This window comes from Dipodomys merriami, unplaced genomic scaffold, assembly GCF_024711535.1.
Source record: "Dipodomys merriami isolate MVZ:Mamm:240054 unplaced genomic scaffold, mDipMer1.0.p SCAF_92, whole genome shotgun sequence".
Classification (NCBI taxonomy): Eukaryota; Metazoa; Chordata; class Mammalia; order Rodentia; family Heteromyidae; genus Dipodomys; species Dipodomys merriami.
In genome coordinates, this window is record NW_027206535.1 from 4,978,435 (window position 1) to 5,000,772 (window position 22,338).

Here is a 22,338-nt window from a genome sequence, read left to right on the forward strand (position 1 = left end):
CAAATAAGATGAAACAAGTTTTCTAACATTTGAATCCCCAAGTCATTAGAAACTGGATGCTACTTCTTTTTTTTGCCAGCCCTAGGGCTTGAACCCAGGGCCTGGGCACTGTTCCTGAGCTTCTTTTGCTCAGAGCTAGCATTCTACCACTTGAGCCACAGTGTCACTTCGTTTTTTCTGTTTATATGGTACTGAGGAATTGAATCCAGGGCTTCATGTATGCTATGCAAGCACTCTACTACTAAGCCACATTTCCTGTCCACTACTTCATTTTTATCCTGGCATTTGTATTTGTGAGTTGCTATTTAAAATGACTAGCAGTTTAAGCTGTGCACTGGTGGCTTATGTCTATAATCCTAGCTACTCAAAGGGGCTGAGATCTGTGGATCAAGGTTCAAGGCCAGCCTGGGCAGGAAAGTCCATGAAACTCTTATCTCCAGTAAACTACTCAGAAAAAGCCGAAGACTGGCAGCTGCATTTGGTAGCACTTCTTCTGAGGCACCAGAAACTGCCAGTGGAGAGGAAAAGTCACCTTTAGAGGAACCTATGTCACTTCCCCCCAGCCCAACAGGAGAATATGTAGTCATTACAAAACAGCACCTCATGGGGTTTCAGGTCTTTAATTTTCTGTGTGGTTTTTTTTAAAACAATCAAATTGGCAGAAAAATGGCTGGAGCTGGTAGGCATTGGGGGGTTCCACTGAAATCCCCCCAAATTCATACTGAGGTTTTAGGTCATGGTTGCCAAGGTGGGTGATGAGGTTAGGATTTCTAGAGATTTCCCAACCCACACTAGAACTTCTTCCAAATGGCCAAGGAAGAGGTCAGAATAGGAGCCCCATTACTATAGATGAAGGGAGAAGTCACTGTCTCTCCCCCACCACTCAAGTTCAGAGATGTGGAGATAGAAGGCTACGATCTCTAAGTGCCTACAATCTTCTCTTAAAAATATAAAACACGTGCAGTTGGCTTTGGTACAAAAACAAAACAAAACAAAACAAAAAACAACAGCAACAAAAACATTCTGGTCCCTGTGGATTTTTCTCTCACCCCCAAATAAACCAAGATGGCCACCCTAACCTCTACTCCATCAACTCTAGGAAGCCAGGTTATCTCCCTGAGATTTCCGTGGAGGATGGAGAGAAGGGAGAACAGCAGTAGGAGGGTAGCAGGAGTAGGAAAGGGACAAAGTCCTGCCCACAGCCCTCCTTAAAGGGGTAGTAGGCCCTGGCTGTGGTCTTGCTTTCTTTCATGTTTGCTGGGGAGAGTGTCAGACTTGAACCCTGCAGCCGCATGGCTAAGCCTGAATACCCAGACCCCAGTAGTGTTAAAGGAGAAGGGCCCCTGATCCCTATGGCTTGGTTCCCATGTCTCTGGTCCTTTAAGTCTCCTCTCTCCCCCTAAACTAATAAACAATAAATAAATAAATTTTTCTAAAGTAGAGGGAAGAAGGCATGAAAAATTGGCATCTGTGGTGTAGGCTTTTGGATGCCACTGGGGGTTATTGTGGCCTAAATCCCCCACTTCCTAAATGGCCCTAGGTATCCAAGGATCCCAGAGCTGGCAAGGACAATTAGCAGTTCTTTCAAATGTTCCCTCATCACTGGCAGATTGGAGTTCTCAAGTTTTGTCCCCCTCAGTAATGTTCTTCAGGGGGACACTGGGCAGAGGGAGGGGCCCGCTTAGCTCTCTGAAGCCACAAGTTCCCCATCTCGGTTCTCTGTCTCCTCTGGGATGTCTTGCATTCGAGTAAAGTCTGAAGAGGGACAAGGTAAAGCCAGTGAGTGAGATTTTCCCATGACAAACTACACCCCTATATTACTGCCTCCCCATCTTCAGACTGTGGAGGGATAAACGCTCAGGTGAGGGAAAAGTCAGCAGTGGGCCAATTCTTAAATCTTTTTTTTTTTGGGGGGTCCGGTCGTGGGGCCTGAACTCTGGGCCTGGGCGCTGTCCCTCAGCTCTTCAGCTCAAGGCTAGCGTTCTACCACTTGAGCCACAGTGCCACTTCCGGCTTTTTTGTTTTGTTTATGTGGTGCTGAGGAATCGAACCCAGGGCCTCATGCATGCAAGGCAAGTGCTCTACCACTGAGCCACCTTCCCAGACCCTTAAGTCTTTGATATATAAAGATACAATTATAATCAGGGCTGGGAAGGTGGCTTTGTGGTAGAGTGCTTGCTTAGCATGCAGGAAGCCCTGGGTTCAATCATATAAAGAGAAAAAGCTGGAAGTGGCGTTGTGGCTCAAATGGTAGAGTGCTAGCCTCGAGCAAAAAGAAATTCAGGGGGCTGGGAAGGTGGCTCAATGGTAGAGTACTTGCCTCATACACTCATGAGGCCCTGGGTTTGATTCCTCAGCAACATGTAAAAGAAAAAGCTGGAAGTGGCACTTTGACTCAAGTGGTAGATCACTAGCCTTGAGCTCAAGAGCTAAGGGACAGCACCCAGGTCCAGAGTTCAGACCCCACAACCAAAAACAACAACAAAAAAAAGAAGCTCAGGGACTGTGCCCAGGCCCTGAGTTCAAGCCTCAGGACTGGCCCAAAAAAATTTTTTTTTGAATTTTTTTTTTTTTTTTTTTTTTTTACAATTTTATCATGAGGGATAAAAACATGGCTTAATGGTATCCAGCCAGCCTACCAACTACAATTAAGTTGCTCTTTGATTAGATTGTATTTCCTGCACAAATTACTGGGAGCTTCAGGAACTATAGACTTGAAAGCTTCTGAAATTGTTTCACCTTAAAAATGGTTTTCTTGGCAATCCCTTAGTAAAGCCTTTTTTAATTTTTTTCCAGTTGTAGGATTTGAACTCTGGGCCTGGGCACTGTCCCTCAGCTATTCAGCTCAAGGCTAGTGCTCTAGCACTTGAGCCACAACGCCACTTTCGGTTTTTCTGTTTATGTGGTGCTGAGGAATTGAACCTAGGGCCTCATGCATGTGAAGCAAGCACTCTACCACTGAGCTACCTTCCCACCCCCAAAATATTTTTTAAATAAAACTGAAAGAGAAAAAATGGATTTCTACCTGCAAAGCCTAAGGGTTGCCAAGCAATTAAGAGGAGAAACCCCTCCCCACTCTGCTTCCTAGAGCTCCACCCCTGCTCAGTACAGGAAGTCCTGGCCCACCTGGAATGACTGTGGGCATCAGCAGCCATTCACTTAGAAACATACCAGGCCATGGCCTACACTTATTCCATGACCCCCACCACTCTCTCACCTCGTGGACTGTGGGGTGGAGACAGTCGGCTGCTCCCTTCCTCCTCACTGCCTGTGTCTGGGTCACTACTATCTTGCAGTCGCTCCTCCGGGCTACCCAACTCCTGCCTCTCACGGTCCTCAAAGGGTCGGTGGAGGGAGCGAGTAGTCACAGGCAGATCCAGGCGGTCATGGCCACGGCTAGGCTATGGATAGTAGGCAGGAAAAGTAGTAAGCCAGGGGATGAGCAACATGAATATTGCAGGATCTGCTTAGCTAAGGGCAGTGGGCCCTACTAGGCCTCAACACAGGCTTTCTTTCCTCTGGGGTCCAGCAACATCTGCCACCACTGGCTTCTTTTAGTGCTGACCATCCAGGTTGTTTTCTTTCAGCATCTGTCCCTGCACTTATCTGAATTCTTTTTCTTCTTTTTTTTTTGTCAGTTGTGGGGCTTGACTCTGGGCCTGGGTGCTATCCCTCAGCTCTTTAGCTCAAGGCTAGCACTCTACCACTTGAGCCACAGCGCCACTTCAGGTTTTTCTGGGGGCTAACTGGAGATAAGAGTTCTCATGAATGTTCTTGCCAGGGCTGGCTTTAAACCATGATCCTCAGATCTCAGCCTCCTGAGTAGCTAGGATTACAGGCATCAGCCACCAGCACCTAGCTGTTGCCTGATTTCTTAAGTTAAAAATCTCCAACAGTCCAGTATCTTTGAGGTTCTATGGACACCTGAATCTGGCCCAGGTCAGTTCACTACATGCTGCCTTACCTGTGGGGGGTTGAAGCTCAAGTATAGGGCATCGCCTGCTGGGAGGCTTCGTCTCCTAGGATCCAGAGGCCTGCGGGCCCAGGGGGCCTCTGCTGGGAGTGGCTCATTCTGACCCAAGGCCGCCAACTGCCTTCGAGCCTCTTCAGCCTCCCGCTCCAGCAGAGCCCGGGCCTGCTCACTTTCCCGGAGCCGAGCTTCCAGGCTGCCGGCCTCAGTTGCCCGCTCTTCACCCAGCCGCCGACAGCGCCGCAGCTCCTCTTGCAGCAGTGCATGCTGTCGCTGCAGTAGTGCCAGCTCTGTGGCCTGCTTTTCAGGAGCCACAGGCCCAGCCCCGGCCCTGCCAGCCTCACCATCCCGGGAATTAGCTCGAGTCAGCTTCTCCCGACGCTCAGGACCCTCTGGGAACCTGGCTTCCATTAACGTGTCCTGCTGAGCCACAGCTGCCTGGGATGGGATGGGGACACATGGGGTGCATCAGCAGCCTGTTTCCTTCTACACCTTCCTCTCAGCCCAGGGGATTAATCCTGTAGAGGTTGGCCTGAGGGAATACTTAGAAAAGACTGTTAGGGTAACTAGGCCCACCTACACCCACCTCTCTGCACAGCTATAATCCTTCCCCATCCCAGCCCTTGCCCACTGACCTGTAAGCCATGAAGAAGTCCATAGAGATTGACCAATCGCTGTAACACTTCCTGAGGACAAAGGAGAGAGTGGGAACAGTGCCCATGTTTAGGATGGGAGCACTGCCCAGAAGCTGAACAAGTATGGGTGTGGGTGAGGGAACAATACTATCTGGAGAGATACTTTGAGGTGTTGTCTTTCTCCACCCTCCCTAAATTGAGATACAATTTTTCAGGCTGGGAATATCATCCTGTCTCCCATACCAACAGATTCCCACTTACCTCCTGAGGGGATCTTAGCTGGTTTCCATTTCGATCCTGCAGAAAGGGGCAAGGATGGAGAATCAGCGGACACACAAGTCCCCACTGCCAGCCCCAGAGGCCAGCTGCACCTTCCCACCCTCTAGCCAAGCCCCAAAACCTCTAGAGAAGCCACCTTCTGGTTGGAGTCTGAGTCAGCTCTGCAGAGCTCAATGGAGCCGTTAAAGGTCCTGGCCTCTCCATCTGTTGAGGGGGAAAAGGAAGGTTTTGAAATCACTTTCCTAGGCTCACCCTACTGAGTCCCTGAAGCCCCCATTCTGTTTAGTGCCCCCCACCTACTACCTTAGTCCCCGGCCCTAGCACTCACTGGCAGTGACCCCAGGACTTGTGTTACCACCGCTGTCTGTTTCCAAGGGCAGGGATTCTCGGGATGTTAAGAGCAGCTCCACTCCAGGCCCCACTAGCAGGTCTTTCAGGCCCTCCACTGATGGAAAAAAGGAGGTGATGAGGATAGGAATGACAGAACCCCAGGAGTCATGCCATCCACTGAACACACATGGACTATTCAGCTGGTATTTAGAAATGCCCTACATAGGTAGTGGGCAGGCTTTCATTCGGTCATGTGGGGGCCAAAGGTCATTTAATATTTCCAAGGACATGTAAGTTTACACATAAGGACCATGTCTCTCCCTGATATTCTGAGGAACTGGCACAGAAGAGGTACTTGGGCTGAAGAGTTGATAATCCCTCTGGTCTGCCCATACGTCCACATTAGGTGATGGTGAACAAATGTGCCTAAACTCTTCCTGGAGAGTTCCCTCACTCACCCTCACGGATGGCATCTTGCAGCAGCCGCTCGCCACGAGGTGACTCCAGGGACTCTGAGCGGAAAAGGCCCCTGGGCAGGCTGGGCAGGGGCATCCCACTACTGCCATCCTCTTCTGCCTGGAAGTGGGTCATCTCAGCAAACAGTCCAACCTTCTCCTGCAGCAGTTCTACCAGTGCCCGGTCCTTCTGCTGAAGTTCCACTGTGGGTGAGAAAAAGGTGAGCATGTGGAATAACTCAGTGGGACAGCCACAGGGCAGAGGTTGGCTAGGAAGAAAGGCAGAATTTTATTTTATTTTATTTTGCTGCTCATGAGCTTGAAATCTAGGCCTAGGTGCTGTCCCTGAGCTGCTTTTGCTCAAGGCTAGCACTCTACCACTTGAGCCATAGCACCATTTCCAGCTTTTTCTGAATAATTTACTGGCAATAAGTCTCAGAAGGTTTCCTGCCTGGGCTGGCTTCCAACCATGATCCTCACATCTCAGCCTCCTGAGTCACAGCGCCACTTCTGGTTTTCTGGTAGGTAACTGAAGATAAGAATCTCACAGACGGGCGGGGAAGGTGGCTCAGTGGTAGAGCGCTTGCCTTGCATGAATGAGGCCCTGGGTTCAATTCCCCAGCACCACATAAGCAAAAAGAAAGAAAAAAAAAAAGAATCTCACAGACCTTATTGCCCAGGCTGTTTCTGAACAGCGATCCTCAGATCTCAGCCTCCTGAGTACCTAGGATTACAGGCCTGAGCCACCAGTGTATGGCTCAATATTTTTTATTGTTTTTTATTTTTCGCCTTTCCTCGGGCTTGAACTCAGGGCCTGGGCACTATCCCTGAGCTGCTTTTTTGCTCAAAGCTAGCACTCTATAGCTTGAGGTACAGTGTCACTTCCAGCTTTTTTCTGTTTATGTAGTACTGAGGAATTGAACCCAGGGCTTTATGCATGCTAGGCAAGCACTCTACCATTAAGCCACATTCCCAACCTTCAAATTTTTTCTTTTTCTTTTCTTTTTTTTTTTTTTTAGGTCTGGTCGTGGGGCCTGAACTCTGGGCCTGGGCGCTGTCCCTCAGCTCTTCAGCTCAAGGCTAGCACTCTATCACTTGAGCTACAACGCCACTTCCGGCTTTTTTTTTTCTTTTTGCTTATGTGGTGCTGAGGAATCGAACCCAGGGCCTCATGCGTGCAAGGCAAACGCTCTACCACTCAGCCCCAAATTTTTTCTTTAACACATTTTGTTTTTATAACAAAAGTGACAAAGATTTATGCCAAAGATTAAATTGTCTACCATATTCTTTCCATCTTTCTTTAATTATAGAATGTGAACGGGGCTGGGAAGGTGGCTCAGTGGTAGAGCACTTGCCTTGCACACATGAGGCCCTGGGTTCGATTCCTCAGCACCACATAAGCAAAAAAGAAAAAAGCCGGAAGTGGTGCTGTGGCTCAAGTGATAGAGTGCTAGCCTTGAGCTGAAGAGCTGAGGGACAGCGCCCAGACCCAGAGTTCAGGCCCCACAACCGGACCCCCCCCCCAAAAAAAAAAAACAGAATGTGAACAAGTTTCATTTGGACATAGCTGCCCAGGCAGATTATTTCCCAGCTTTATCTACAGCGAGTTACACACTGCCACGTGCTAAGCCCAGTAGGAACTGAACTCACAGCCTGATGTTTGCTAGGTAAGTCTTTCAGCTATTTTTGCTTTGGTTATTTTTGAGATAAGGTTTCACTTTTTGCCCAGACTGGCCAGGAAATCAATTCTATTTATGTTTCCCACAATAGCTAGGAAGACAGGCACACATCAACAAACCTTTTCTGCTGAGACAGGGTCTTGCAAACTTTTTGCCCAGGCAGGCCTCAAACCTCCTCAGCCTCGAATCCTTCTGATTTTTAGTATTCCCAAACAGACAGGATTATAAGTGTGAGCCACCATTGTTTGGTGAAGAAACTTTTTTGTTGGAGTTGTCATGGGGCTTGAACTCTTGGGCTTGGGCGCTCAGCTCTTCAGCTTAAAGCGGGCACTCTACCACTTGAGCCATAGTACCACTTCTGGTTTTCTAGTGGTTTATTGGAGATAAGAGTCTCAAGGCCTTTCCTGCCCAGGATGGCTTTGAATCGAGATCCTCAAATCTCAGCCTTCTGAGTAGCTAGGATTACAGGTGTGAGCCACCAGCACCGGTCTTTATTGGTGTTTTTGTATAGCAGCTCAATTAGACCCTTACTAGGGACATTATACAACTAAAAAACACCCCCATAGAATCATCTCATCTTTTAAGCAATTGCATAATATTTGTATGGATATATCACAACGTATTTCATAAGCTCCCTGTGGGTGGACTTACTCTTGATCCGCCTCAGGTAAGCCTCATCTTCTGTCTCAATCAGGGGGAAGTCTTCCCTGGATGGACATCTGGAGAGGTAATAGGTCAGGTGGGGTTGGCGGACAGATGTGAGGTTACATATCAATAATCAGTCTTCCCTCCTTCTGATACATGTTCTACATTCCCCTTATCTAGTAAGCTTCCTCACATCTTGGCTTCATTGACTTTTATTTATTTATTTTTTTAATTTATTTATTTTTTGTCATCTTTAGGGCTTAAACTCTGGGCCTGAGTGCTGTCCCTGAGCTCTTTAGCTCAAGGCATGTGCTCTACCACTTAAGCCACAGAGCCACTTTGGATTTTCTAAAGGTTAATTGGAGATAAGAGTCTCACAGACTTTCCTGCCCAGGCTGGCTTTGAACCAAGATCCTCAGATCTCAGCCTCCTGAGTAGTGAGGATTACACGTGAGAGCCACTGGCACCTGGCTCCTGTGCTCTTTTTCTCAAGGCTAGCACTCTACCACCTTGAGCCATAGTTCCATTTTCAATTTTTTTTTTTTTGTTAATTGGAGGTAAGAGTCTCACTGACTTTCCAGCTCAGGCTGGCTTTAAACCATGCATGATCCTCAGATCTGAGCCTTCTGAGTAGTTAGGATTACAGGCCTGGATGCATAAACACTTTTACATGTAAACTTCCCTTCTTGGCTCTATCAGGTTGGTTTAACGGGAACCATCCCATCTTCTCTCTAACATCAATGCTTTTATTATCTTCTTTTTTTCATTTTCAGAAAAGATAAAATGCAATATAATCCAAAAAACAGTCTCTTGCCTACAGATCAAGATGTTAATGAGGCTCAAACTGTCCTTTTGGCTGGCAGCTGTGACCATTCTAATTGTTCTTTGGCTTTTCAGCTCATGCTACATTTGAAAGGTAGTTGAGGTTTTCAGCATATAAACTTTGACATGATTCTCTCAGCCACTGCTCCTCCCTGTCAAAGCTAGGTTCTGTTCCCAGGTGGTACTGAGGCTTAGCACAAATGCCATAGGTACTTGAGGCCATATGTACAAATAACACAAGCAGCAGGCACACACTCACACGCGCACACTCTGCTGAATGACTCGCATCCAGGTGCTCCGGTCATCCCGGGATGCTGTGTGCACCTCATACATCTCAGGAGGGGCCGCGCTAATCAGAAACATCCCCTTTTCTTGGTTGGCAATGTCCCGAACAATCAGATTCTGCAGTGATACCACCGAAGGCTTGTCCTGTTGGGAGAAAGAATTAAGCCTGGGAATCCTAAGCTAATTGGGTCTTCAATCCTGGAATGCCCAAAGGATTGAGGAAGATATCCTACCCCCTCTTCTGGGCCATTCAGAGAGAACTTGGAAATGTGTATGACCTTTGTCAGGTTAACTTTAAGATTTATTTTCATCATCTATAAAATGCCAGTGGCTAAAAATGGACTTTCCTCATAAATATTGAAATATCTGAATACAATAATATGATAGCAAAAAATGATAGCTAACTTTTATTTTATTATAGTAATAGTTATAATAATTGACAGGAAGACTCTAGGGCTTTTTCACTTGGAGAAGAAAGCAAGCAGAGCTTGAGACATTTGCAAGTGTTAAGAGAATGAGGACTCACCAGAGCAGGAAAGATGTACTTCTGATCCTTCTCTTGGAGAAACAGTAGCACATCGGTCATGAGCAGCATTAGCACATCTGGTAGGAGTATAAAGTGGGAGAATGGTCAGCACTAGAGAGATTGAGCAGCCATTTCTCTGTGCTTTTTCCAAGAATCAGGCCTACACCATTAGATAGAACTTCCCATTCCCCTCTTCTTCCCCTAATCCCCTTTTTTTTGGTTGCTTCTGCCACCTTTGTAGACCTCCCACTTTCTCATTCTGAGAGCAGAGAAATGAAGGGGAAAAGAGAGATGTATGTGATACCAGATAAAACACCCTTTTAAGCTAGCAGGGACAGCAGGAGACCACTCAGTGCTTTTATAGAAAACTGCCACAGCTGATCAGGCTTCTTAACCAAAGGTCTACAGGTTCCCAGGATAGCCACTGCTAGCTCCAGGGGCTCTGTAAACATTCTGAAGTTGCATAAACAGTTGGATGTATCAATATAACATATATGTGTATTCTTCTGGGTGGAAGGGTCCAATAGTTTGTTTTGTTTTGGTAGCACTGAGGTTTGAAATCAGCCTTGCACTTACTCGGAGAGTATTCTACCACACTTGAACCACACTTCCATTCCTGCTTTTTGCTGGTTACTTATAGATGAAATAGAAGGAACTTCTCTCTCTCTCTCTTTGTTTTTTGGTGCTGGTTCTGGAGCTTAAACTCAGGGCCTGGGTGTTGTCCCTAAGTTAATTTGTGTTTTTGCTCAAGACTAACAGTCTACCACCTGAGTTATAGCTCCACTTTGGCTTTTTTGGCAGTTAATTGCAGATAAGAGTTTCACAGACTTTCCTGCTTAGGCTGGCTTTGAACCATAATCCTCAGACCTTGGCCTCCTGAGTAGCTAGGAACACAAGCATGAACCACTGACACTGGTCTGTAGAGAACTTTTCTGCCAGGGATTGCCTAGCAATCCTCCAGATCTCAGCCTCCTGAGTAAGCTAGGAATTTAGGCTTAAGTCAATGGCACCCAGCTCCCAGACTGGTCTTGAACTTGTATGGGCTCAAGCAACCTTCTGGCCTCAGCCTCCTGAATAGCTGGGACTAAAGGTGTATGCCACATGGGGCTGGGTCCAAGGCCTTTATGTTATTAAGGATTCTAAGACCAATAGGAGCTATGCATTTCCTAGCCTTTATGGGCTTCCCAGTCTTTAAGTTTCATGTCTAGCATCTAACTAATATAAAAATCTTTTTTTTTTACTTTTTTGCCAGTCCTGGGGCTTGAACTCAGGGCATGGGCGCTGTCCCTTAGCTCTTCAGCTCAAGGGGAGCGCTCTTCCACTTGAGCCACAGCACCACTTCCAGTTTTTTTTTCTGTTTATGTGGAACTGAGAATCTAACCCAGGGCTTTGTGCATGCGAGGCAAGCACTCTACCACTAAGCCACATTCCCAGTCTAATATAAAATCTTTTTTTCTTTTTTGTCAGTCATGGGGCTTGAACTCTGGGCTTGGGCGCTGTCCCTAAGCTCTTCAGCTCAAGGCGAGCACTCTAGCCCAAGGACCACTTCTGGTTTTCTGGTTGTTTATTGGAGATAAGAGTCTCAGGGACTTTATTGCCCAGGCTGACTTTAAACTGTGATCCTCAGATCTCAGCCTCCTGAGTAGGTAGGATTACAGGTGTGAGCCACCAGCACCGAGCTAACATAAAATCTTTTTTTTTTTTTTTTGGTGGGGGGTCCAGTCGTGGGGCCTGAACTCTGGGCCTGGGCACTGTCCCTCAGCTCTTCAGCTCAAGGCTAGCGCTCTACCACTTGAGCCACAGCGCCACTTCCACCTTTTTTCTTTTTGCTTATGTGGTGTTGAGGAATCGAACCCAGGGCCTCAGGCATGCAAGGCAAGCACTCTACCACTGAGCCACCTTCCCAGCCCTAATATAAAATCTTTAAAAAACTTTTTTAGGTATCTGACCTAAATTCTTTCTGCCTTGGCATATTCCTATTTTTCACTTTGTGCTCAGTAAAGGGAGAAAGTTCACTTCCTGTCTACTAAAGGAGGATTGAGAGGTCAGCCCTCATCCAACAAAGGTCAATTCTATGCAACCTGGATGTCACAGTCAAGAACACATACACTCACCCTTCATCCTTGGGATCTTACTAACTGTGGGCATACAGAATGGGAGGGCTTTTGCTAAATGCTCAGAAATAGAGCTCTGTAGCCTTGCTATTTTTAACCCTCGATGCTTTATATTCTTAGCTGCTGTGTGGGAGAGATGAAAAGGAGAGAAATGGAAGAAGCTGGTGAAGACAGAATATCCAGGCCCTCCAAGCAGAGATTTTATGACCTGGACACAGAGGAGCAGGCAGACTCTGGCCTCAGATGTCAGTTGTTTTTGTCCCCGAGTCCTTACCCCCAAAGCTGATTTAGACAGAATACTTTGCAAGTGCACAAAAATTCTGAAAAGGGAGCCTAGGAAAGTGGGCTTAGGCCCACAGGACTCCATTCTCTCGCCTTTCCTGCCTGACCTTCTCTGGGTTCAGCCTCTCCCTGGAAACTCCCAGCTGTGCTCCTTGAATGCCAAAGCATTCCACAGCCCTGATGGCTGGGATTCCGGTTGGGGAAATTAACTGCCTTAATCTTGTCCTGTGGTCTGCATTTCTATTTTTTTACCCCTGGGACTGGGGCTTGAACTGAGGCTCTAGCACTTTTGCTCACAGGGTCTTCCACTTTTCTTTTCTGGCCAGTCCTGGAGTTTGAACTCAGGGCCTGGGCACTGTTTTGCTCAAGGCTAGCACTCTATCACTTGAGTCACAGTCCCCTTCAGGCTTTTTCTGTGTATGTGGTACTGAGGAGTCGAACCTAGGGCTTCATGCATGCTAGGCAAGCACTCTACCACTAAGGCACACTCACAGCCCAGGTCTTCCACTCTTGAGCAATGCGCCAGCTTCTCTCTCTCTCTCTCTCTGTGTGTGTGTGTGTGTGTGTGTGTGTGTGTGTGTGTGTGTGTGTGTGTGTGTGCTGGTGTGGGGTCTGAACTCAGAATCTCACACTTCATCAGCTAGCATGCTTAGCTAGCACTCTACCACTGGAGCCACACCTCCAGCCCACCTTTTTATTGGTTATTTTGGAGATAGAGTCTCAAGAACTTTTCTGGCCAGGCTAGCATCAAACCTTAATCTTGTAGATATCAGCCTCTCAGACAGCTAGGGTTACAGGTATGAACTACCAATGCTCAACTGTGGTTTACATTTCTATGTCTTCATTAAAACTGATGGTTCTCTGGCCTGGCAAGGCCCACCGAAATGAATATAAACTCATAAGACTGTCTTGTCCAGAATATTAAAAACAGAATGCAAAACTTTGGCTGCAATAAACAACATATCTTTTCCTCCTACTGAGTCTCATACTTGGTGCAGGCCTACATAAAGAGAAGTTTTTTTTCTTTTCTTTTTTTTTTTTTTTTGGTTATGGGGCTTGAACTCTGGGCCTGGGCGCTGTCCCTCAGCTCTTCAGCTCAAGGCTAGCACTTTACCACTTGAGCCACAGTGCCACTTCTAGTTTTCCTGGTGGTTTATTGAAGATAAGAGTCTCATGGGGGCTGGGAAGATGGCTCAGTGGTAGAGCGCTTGCCTTGAATGCATGAGGCCCTGGGTTCGATTCCTCAGCACCACATACGCAGAAAAAAAAAGCTGTGGCTCAAGTGGTAGAGAGCTAGCCTTGAGCTGAAGAGCTGAGGGACAGTGCCCAGGCCCAGAGTTCAGGCCCCACGACCGGACCTAAAAAAAAAAAAAAAGAGTCTCATGGACTTTCCTGCCCGGGCTGGCTTTGAACCATGATCCTCAGATCTCAGCCTCCTGAGTAGCTAAGATTACAGGCGTGAGCCCAGTGCCCAGCTAAGAGAAGTCTTTTTTTTTTGGGGGGGGTGGGGGTCCAGTCATGGGGCCTGAACTCTGGGCCTGGGCGCTGTCCCTCAGCTCTTCAGCTCAAGGTTACCACTTGAGCCACAGCACCACTTCCAGCTTTTTTCTTTTTGCTTTATGTGGTGCTGAGGAATCGAACCCAGGGTCTCAGGCATGCAAGGCAAGCGCTCTACCACTGAGCCGCCTTCCCAGCCCTAAGAGGTCTTAAGAGTGGCTGTATCTCCCATTCTAACTCTGGACTCTTGTAGACGCTTCCCAGCAAATCACTGATCTTTTGTTTATTTTTATGTTTTTGATAGCGTCTCACTATACAGCCCAGGTCGACTTTGAACTTCCCATATAGTCAAGGCTGACCCAGAATTTATGATCATCCTACCTCAGCCTCCTGAGTGCTGGAATTACAAATGTGAACCACCACGCTCAGCAAGGTCTACTGACCTTTAAAGCGACCTGTCGCTGTCTTCCAGAGCAGGCAGCCATCATGGATGAGCTTGCGCCGCAGAAGCTCCTCTCGGCCAAAAGGGCCCTTGCCAGGTACTGGGGCCTGGGCCCGAGGGTCCATGCGGTTATAGATCTCCTGCAAGCGAGCCCCTTTCTCCAACTCATGAACATCCTGGTCCACATTCGACAGCAACTCTTTCACTAGCCCCAGTGCTGCTGTCAGGTCCTGGCGCTCCTCCTCAATTCCTGTATCAGAAGGCCAACATGGGGGACAACTTACCCACTGTCATTCCAGTCCTAACTCCCACTGTGTCCCAACTCTACCTTTACAGGCTTCCCATAACTCCATACCTGCCCTTTGAGCCTTTATCATCCCAGCCTTTCCTTACCCATAATATCCCCCCTCCCTGGTGCTTCTCCTCACCATGGGAATGCTGAAGGATCCGGTTGATGAGCACTGGATACTTGGTGATGCGCTGAGTCACCAGGAGGATGCATTCCTGTACCCCATGTCGCTTCAGCACAGCTGAGCGGGTCACTTTCTGCAAAGGAAGAGGCAGGGCTCAGGGCTATCGAAAGATGCCAGTCCTAGCTTTTGGTGCTGGTCCTGCCTTGGCTATTACCTGACACTGGTCTACGTGACATCAACTGGAAAATGGGGACAATGTCCCCCATTTGTGGTAAGGATCAACCCAACAAAGTCAGGAAAAGTGGATGGGAAACTAGTAGGAGATACTGTCTTCTCTGAGGGTTAACTCTTGACAGGATCCACAAATCTAAAGGGGTAGCCAGTACTTGCTGTCTGGGTGGGCACAGATCACACATGACCTTCCCATGAATGAGGAAGATGGATTTAGGCTTATGAGGAGGCTGTGAGTCTGGATCTGCAGAGGCTGGCTCACCCGAATGAACTGCTGGAAGCGTTTGTCTCGAGCATACAACTCCTTATAGAGCTTTAAGGCCTTTGTGTGGCGGCTGCAGAACTCTGAGTAGGTCTTCCGCATCTGCTCTGCACTGGGACCTGAGAACTAGATGTCAGGAGAGCAAAGCCAAGTCAACATTTCTCACAAAATCATACCTTATCCCTTGGGCATACCTCCAGCCTCCTGCCAAACAGGCTGGCATCCTGCCTCTGGAGTGTGGTTGGAGACAAAAAAAAAAAAAAAAAAAAATGCTCACTCCTCCTTCAATGACTATTACCCAGGGGTCCTACCCTTTCCCACCTGGCTGATAAGCAGGTCACCCAAACGATGGATGACAAAATTCCGAGTGCTGCCAGGGCACAGGGCTTGGCGCCGGCGTTCTAACAGTTGGCTAAGGAAGCGGGTATGAATGTCATTGAGCTCATCCACGCAGGGGAATAGGCCCTGGACCACTCCTGGCTCTAACTGTAGTTCTTCTAGCATCCCAGTGCGGAAGAGGCGGGTCATGATCTTCAGTGTCTTCACATGGTGCAGCTCCGTCTGGATTAGTTCTGTGGGGACAATGGGTCATTCAACCTTCTACTCTGTCTTGAGCACAATCTGTGGGCCCCTTGGCTGGTCCCTTTTAAGTTAACATCTGCATTAGTGGGATCTTAAATCATTTTTTAATCTTTACACCTGTCATCTGACGATTATCAACTATTTTAGGAAAAGAACCATGTGTCTTCTATACATCTAAGCCTCCCACACCCAGCATGGTGTCGTACATTAAAGAGGCAGAGTGAAAACTGAGAACCACGTTAAGAAAAAGGGATAAAGATGGAGCAGTTGAGTATGATTGGTGCATGCCTGTATTCTCAGCACTCAGGAGGATTCTCAGCAAGAGGATTGTTGGCTACCTAACAAAACCTTGTCTCAAAAAAACAAAACAAAATATGGGGCCTTGGAGACCAGATGAAGGCCTAAGGAGCAACCTGATGCCAAGCAGGGTCATGGAGATAAAGAGTCTGGAGAGGTGAGACTGCTAGAAAGGAGAACATAGACAATCAGGGCCTGGTAAGGGAAGAAGGCTGGGGTGATGCAGTTGGCTCACCATAAATGACATCCTGCTGCTTCATCACTTCCTTTTTATGTTGCTGCAGGAAGCTGCCATCCACAGCAAGGCTCCAGGAATCTGCTGCAAAGTCCTTCTCGTCCATTTCAAAGTCACTCATCAGCTCATTATAGATCACTTCTGCACCTGGGCATCAGTAGAGGAAGAAACTAGGAACTGATTCCTCCTTCCTGCTTTCTAGGCCCTCCTTTACATCCCTTGTCTCCCTGCCCTTCCCAAGGCTGCTCCCACCAGCCCTGCTTCATCTCCTCCAAGTCTCTCCAGCCTCAGGCATGCTCACCTTCATCAATAAGGGATTCCACTGATAGGGTTCGGTTTCGCATGTTGAGGGAGTCTGTGGACTGGGAAAGGATCCGACGCAGCCCCAGGGGAGACTCATCATTGAAATGTCTGAAGGAAGTGAAGGTTGTCTACATCATCCCTACTCAGGCAGAATATCCCTTCCCAGGAGGGGAACCAAGACTGGGAACTTGAAAGGCAGTCACCCTAAGTTCTCCTTACTTATCAGTCTACAATTCTCAACTCAGAGATGGAAAAAAAAACCTTAGTCCCCACCTTTGGGATCCATACTTTGCTATATATCTGGTCTTCCCTTCCCCAAAAGAGGCTCACCCAGCAATGTTGGTGGTAGAAACACTCTTAGCTAAAGACAAGGAGGAGCGGCCGCGGCGGGAGCCAAGGAGGGACTGTCGGAAGCTGTCGGAGGGGTAGATGGCAGAGGTAGGCCGCTCCCGGGTAGTTGCTGTCAGGAGAGAGGCCAAGCAGGCAAAAATCAAACTCTGCCTCCCCAGAGTTCCAGCCTCCCAAGCTCCTCCACTAGAAACAAGGTATTCTCTGGCGCCACTCCCGGCCCTTCTGGTCCAAGAAACACTTATAATGTCACTTTACATCTGTGCTATCCTCCAATGTTTGCAGAGCTTTTTCTTGCCTTACTTCCTCCCTGAAACAAACTGAGCAAAGTGAAGCTCAAAAAAAGTAAGAAGACCTGATCAGGACCAATGGTGATGAGACTTGGGGCTCTGATCTTTCTGCCTAAGTACCATGTTGTTACACCAAAGCTATCTGACTGAAACCACTACCAAATGCAGTGATAATAATACAAGGCCAGGCATTCAAGCCTCTAACCCTACTACTAGAGATTGGGGGAATCACGGTTTGAGCGCCAGCCCAAGCAAAATGTTTGTTAAAACTCCATCTCACTCATGGCTCAGCAAGGTTGTGTGTGCCACCTACAGGGGAGGTACAATGTGGTTGGGTATAGTGGTGTACACCTATCATCCCCAGAAACACAGGTAAGCATGAGTAGGAGTACCAATCCCCAGGCTAACTTACTGAGCATACCTCAAAAATAACCAATGTAAGCTGGGCGCTGGTGGCTCACGCCTGTAATCCTAGCTACTCAGGAGGCTGAGATCTGAGGATCGCGGTTCAAAGCCAGCCCGGGCAGGAGAAACCGTGAGACTCCTATCTCCAATAAACTACCAGAAAACCGGAAGTGGCGCTGTAGCTCAAATGGTAGAGTGCTCGCCTTGAGCTGAAGAGCTGAGGGACAGCGCCCAGGCCCGGAGTTCAAGCCCCATGACCGACAAAAAAAAAAAAAAAAATAACCAATGTAGACAGGTGCTGGTGCTCTTGCCTATAATCCTAGTTATTGAAGAGGCTAAGATGTGAAGACCACAGTTCAAAGCCAGCCAAGGCAGGAAAGTCCATGAGACTTTAATCTCCAATAAACTACTAAAAAAAAAACCCGGAAGTGGAGCTGTGGCTCAGGTGGTAGAGCAATAGTCTTGAGCAAAAGAAGCTTAAGGACAGGCTGGAAATGTGGCTTAGTGGTAGACTGCTAGCCTCACAGCTCATAGAAGTGGGTGCATCTACCTTTATTTTACAGATGAGCTAAAGAAGCTCAGGGACAGAGCCCAGGCCCTGAGTTCAAGTACTAAGACTGGCAAAAGGAAGAAGAAAGAAAGAAAGAAAGAAAGAAAGAAAGAAAGAAAGAAAGAAAGAAAGAAAGAAAGAAAGAAAGAAAGAAAGAAAGAAAGAAAGAAAGAAAGGAGAAAGAAAGCAAGAAAGAAGAGAGAGCAAGAAAGAAGAGAGAGAAAGAAGAAAGAAAGAAAGGAAGAAAAGAAAGAAGGAAAGAAAGTAAGGAAGGGAGGGAAGGAGGGAGGGAAGGAAGGAAGGAGAGAAGAAAGGAAGGAAGGAGAGAAAAGAAAGAAAGAAAGAAAGAGAAAGAAAGAAAGAAAGAAAGAGAAGCAACAGCAGCTTAGGGATAGTACTTGGGCCTTGAGTTCAAGGCCCAGGACCAGCACAAAAAAAAAAAAACAAAACCAAAGCCGGGCACCAGTGGCTCATGCCTGTAATCCTAACTACTCAGGAGGCTGAGATCTGAGGACTGCAGTTCAAAGCCAGCCCCGGCAGGAAAGTCCGTAAAACCTCTTATCTCCAATAAGCTACCAGAAAACCGGAAGTGGTATTGTGGCTCAAGTGGTAGAGCGTAGCCTTGAGCTGAAAAGCTGAGAGACAGTGCCCAGGCCCAGAGTTCAAGCCCCACGACTGACCAAAACAACAACAACAACAACCAAAAAAAAGGTCAAAAAGGGGTTGGAGGTGTGGCTCAAATGGTACAACGCATGCCTATCAACTGGGAGACCTTTAGTGCAATCCCTAGTAAAAAAAAAAACAAAAAAAAAACAAAAAAAAAACCAGGTAAATGATACTAATACAGCATGTACCAGGCCCAAATGACAGACCATCACAATCCTTCATCCCTATAAGGATTCCCCTGTCCTACCTCTAAGCCCAAGAATATAGACCATCCCCTTCCTTATGCCCCTTTTAGCCACTTCCACTAGAGGAAGTTGCTGTGTCCAGGTATAACCTCAGGGGGGCAGCAGAGCCCATGAGCTGAGAAGCCTGGGGTCCCAGGGGCTTATGGTGGCCTCCCCAATACCCAACTACTCACTCTTACTTCGAAGAGAGACAGACTGCAAGGCAGTGTTGTTCTTCAACAGAGCAGCTTTCTGTTGCTATGAGAAAGAGCAAGAGACACCAAGAACAGCTGTCACCTAAGGATCACCCCCCAGAACCGAGGAGGAAGCAGGTACTGAGCACTGCTCCCTGGGGAGAAGCTAGCGCTATGGTTACAGGAATCAGGATGGCAAAGCCCAGTGATGTGGGGCCATGTCTTCAGCAGTAGGCCTGATCCACTAGGGTCTGAGGCCTGGGGCTGAGGGTCTGGGCTGCCCCGTGGTAAGAAGGGTGGAGGAACACAGGGTAGGGAATGAATGCAAAGGCATGAGGGCACCACACGCTTATTACCCTCTCCCCCAGCCCTTTGCCCTCCCTGTCATCTCACCTTCTGCTTGACCTTGGTACAGTTGGCCAGGGTGTCTTTACAGCGGTTGTGGATAGTCACATTGCAGGCTGGGAGGGTGGGGTAAAGAGGGTAAAGGGAGGGCTGGGTGGTACAGGAGGGGACACACCCATGTGCAGACACCCATCTCCCCCTGGCCACAGGTATTTCCCCCCTTCCCATACTTCTCAATAATTACCACACCTTAATCCCTTCTCCTCCCACCTCCCTCTTTCTTTTCAAGCAGGAAGTGAAGTGAGAGAGGGGTCTGGATGTGAACTGGAATCACAGAGTCAGGAGGAGTGAACAATTCTGAACTTGAAGCAAGCTTGAGATGTGGACTACAGGGAAGAGGAGTTACTGCTGTTAGAGATGAGCTGGAGAAGCACAATGGAGGATGAGAGCAAGGACTCCCACAGACCACACGATGACAGGATGGCAGCTGGGGTGGGGGCTAGGGTAGGGAGACGTGAACACTCCTTGAGCACTAAGGACATGCTCCACCTTGACTGTGTTCCACAGCCCAGAGAGGTGGGTGCCACTACCCTTATTTTACAGATGAGGAGCCTGTCCTGGAGATGTTGTAATCAATAGCCTGATACCCTCTTGCTGGTAGCAGAGCTGGCATTTACTCCTTCCTGCCAGTGCCGCACATATATGCCCACTGCCTCTGGCTGGGTCTGAGCAATTCCAAGGCTGATGGATCTAGTGGGGAATAAACAGGTCCACGCCTTGCCCTGCCTTCCCTGCCAATCTATCAGCCTTCTGTTCTGATCCCAGTCAGGCTGCCTCTTCCCTTCCAGGCCCAGGGAGTCCTGTTCACCACGCAAGGCAAACCTACAGCTCCCACACACTCCATCTGCTCCTCCCCCACTTTCTGCCCCACCTCGCCATGGAGTAGGGAAGAGGAGGAAAAAGGAGGGATAGCCAAGTCTAGGCACAGGACCACTGATGTCCCCTTCCCAACACACTCTCAGCCCTTGGCCCTCTCCAGCTTCCCCTCCCCCGCCCAGCACCGGAAACGCTGCTAACTCCTTCAGACAATACTCAGCCCCAAGCTCACTTCCACAAATACAAGGCAAGTAGGGTGGGGCAGAAGGTTTAGACAGATGTGGGGGCTACAACATTGCCCACCCCCCCCCTCCCAAGGAGCTCCCTTCTACCCCCAACACCTAGTGTCTCTGGATCAAACCTCCGCTTTCCACCTGCTCTCAAAATAGTAATGCCCGCCTCCCCAGTTCCCCTGGCAACAAGCTTCCGGACTGGGTATTTTGTCAAGTCTCTAGAGGAATCTAGATGGGGGTTCCCTCCTCATCCTCCCAACTCTAAATGGAGCAGTGAGAAAGAAGGGAGGAAGTTCTTTCTGGGTTTCTTCTCCATAAACCAAAGGGATTCATTTGGAAGCTAGGAAATTCATCCCGTTGGTCAGCAGCCAGTCATAATGCCTCCAATCCTGTTCTAATCAAAGGCAAATAGTTGCCATAAATTTGAGGGAGCAGGCCCGAGCTAGAGCCTTCTGCATAAACAACTTCAGGAAGGAAGGGATTTCTGGCTGACACTCCCTCATGCACGGGTCCTTTCTTACTGTCTAGACTAGAAATCTAAGACGGTGTTCTAATCCCATCTTGTCCTTGAAAGGACATGATTTCAGACTCTACCCACAAGTATCAGAAAGGAAAGGACAATGGAACCCTGAGGTCCTGAATGTCCAGTTTTGCCCAGCAAGATGGACAAAGCCAGCTGTGAGGCTGGCAGCTTTCCCCAGCTCCTCTCCCACCACTTTTCACACACAAGTCCTCCTCCTCCTGCAGTCAGTTCCCCTCAGCAGCTGTTCAGGGAGCAAGAAGGCTACCCCGCGGGTGACAGCTGCAAAGAGCCATTCCAGCTTTTCTCATCCACATCCCCAGCTAGACCTGCTTCTGCCACATTCCAATAGCCACCACCCTCCAGAGGAAGGAGAATAAGAAAGAAGCATCTGGTCCTGGCACTTGGGCTCAGAGGAGAGCTTCCCTTATGATCCAGGGCGGAAATGACAGGTTACAACTGGTAGTCACCAAATCTGTTCAGGGGACAACTTACTTGGGCAGATGAGGGCTTCCTTGGCTGTGATGCTCTTGTTACAGGCATAGCACATAGTCATGCCCGAAACTGAGATGGTAGTGAAGAGGTGCCCATTGGTATAACGGGCGTCCTTGGCTTCCTTCATCTTCTCCTTTTCCCGGTTCTGTGGAAGGGATGCAAGAAACAGGAGGTGAAGCTAGGTGGCATCAGGGTGCCTGGAGTCCAGTCACAGGTTGAGGGCAGAAGCAGAGAAATGCCTGCTTGCTGAGCTGGAAAGACCATTCTCAAAACAGCCTGCAACAAGGTGTCATCAGGGGCAGCTGTCCAGAAGTGAGCAGGCCGAGGGAGAGCCAGGTGCAAAGGGCTTCTGGACCCCTGACCTACCTGGCCCCTGCGGCTGGGCTGCCTCCTATTGCCACTCATCTCCCTGGTTCTCCGATCTCTGCGTCCTCACTCTACCTCCTAGCCTTAGCTCTGCTCGCCCCCGGGCTGCTGTACGCTCTTCTCTGTGCTGGGGGGAGTGGGGGGGTGGGAAGATGCGCAAAGAGGAGGGAAGAGCAGGCAAAGCAGAGGGTGCCAGCTCACCAGCGCTTTCCAATCTATGGGAGTTAGCTCCTCTCATAACCATGACAACCAGTGTTAGAGCCGCTATCTCATGGCAGTCACAGTGGCAGTGGGGGGGAGGGGGGAGGCAGGAATGAGAGGGGCAGGAGTTCCCTCTAATAATGGCTGAAGGAGCAAAACACCTCAATGGCTACCCTCAACTTAGAGGTCAGGTCCCCCAACCTCTAACTCTTCCACCCACTCTCTCAGCCAAAGCCTCTGTTTGGAAGGCAGCATGTCTCCCATTGACTTCTAGATAAGGGGAGCCTCATTCTGACCTCAGGTCAGTCTTCCTCTCTGGCACCTTTAAGGAAGGAAATCAG

General features: G+C 48.5%; 1 protein-coding gene across 9 annotated transcripts in view; it reads right to left on the reverse strand.

Moving 5' to 3' along the window:
- Nucleotides 1-604: 604 nt before the first annotated feature.
- The window catches only part of LOC138821456 (rho guanine nucleotide exchange factor 2), a 68,916-nt gene continuing 47,182 nt past the window's right edge, over nt 605-22,338 (reverse strand). For 5 of the 9 annotated variants that reach the window (XM_070013689.1, XM_070013688.1, XM_070013685.1 and 2 more), the window contains 21 exons: nt 21,431-21,575; nt 19,355-19,422; nt 18,962-19,025; nt 16,615-16,744; nt 16,283-16,392; nt 15,982-16,128; nt 15,189-15,439; nt 14,868-14,993; nt 14,390-14,507; nt 13,963-14,211; nt 9,627-9,703; nt 9,075-9,244; nt 8,000-8,067; nt 5,673-5,873; nt 5,213-5,329; nt 5,021-5,088; nt 4,867-4,902; nt 4,606-4,656; nt 3,965-4,408; nt 3,218-3,401; nt 605-1,755 (listed from right to left, as the gene is read on the reverse strand). In XM_070013689.1, the coding sequence (XP_069869790.1) occupies nt 1,682-1,755; nt 3,218-3,401; nt 3,965-4,408; nt 4,606-4,656; nt 4,867-4,902; nt 5,021-5,088; nt 5,213-5,329; nt 5,673-5,873; nt 8,000-8,067; nt 9,075-9,244; nt 9,627-9,703; nt 13,963-14,211; nt 14,390-14,507; nt 14,868-14,993; nt 15,189-15,439; nt 15,982-16,128; nt 16,283-16,392; nt 16,615-16,744; nt 18,962-19,025; nt 19,355-19,422; nt 21,431-21,575 (2,898 nt within the window). In that variant the 3' untranslated portion in view covers nt 605-1,681. Of the gene's footprint in view, nt 1,756-3,217; nt 3,402-3,964; nt 4,409-4,605; nt 4,657-4,866; nt 4,903-5,020; nt 5,089-5,212; nt 5,330-5,672; nt 5,874-7,999; nt 8,068-9,074; nt 9,245-9,626; nt 9,704-13,962; nt 14,212-14,389; nt 14,508-14,867; nt 14,994-15,188; nt 15,440-15,981; nt 16,129-16,282; nt 16,393-16,614; nt 16,745-18,961; nt 19,026-19,354; nt 19,423-21,430; nt 21,576-21,796; nt 21,948-22,338 lie in introns of those variants that run through there. The other 4 variants (XM_070013693.1, XM_070013692.1, XM_070013687.1 and 1 more) reach the window with 4 other exon arrangements.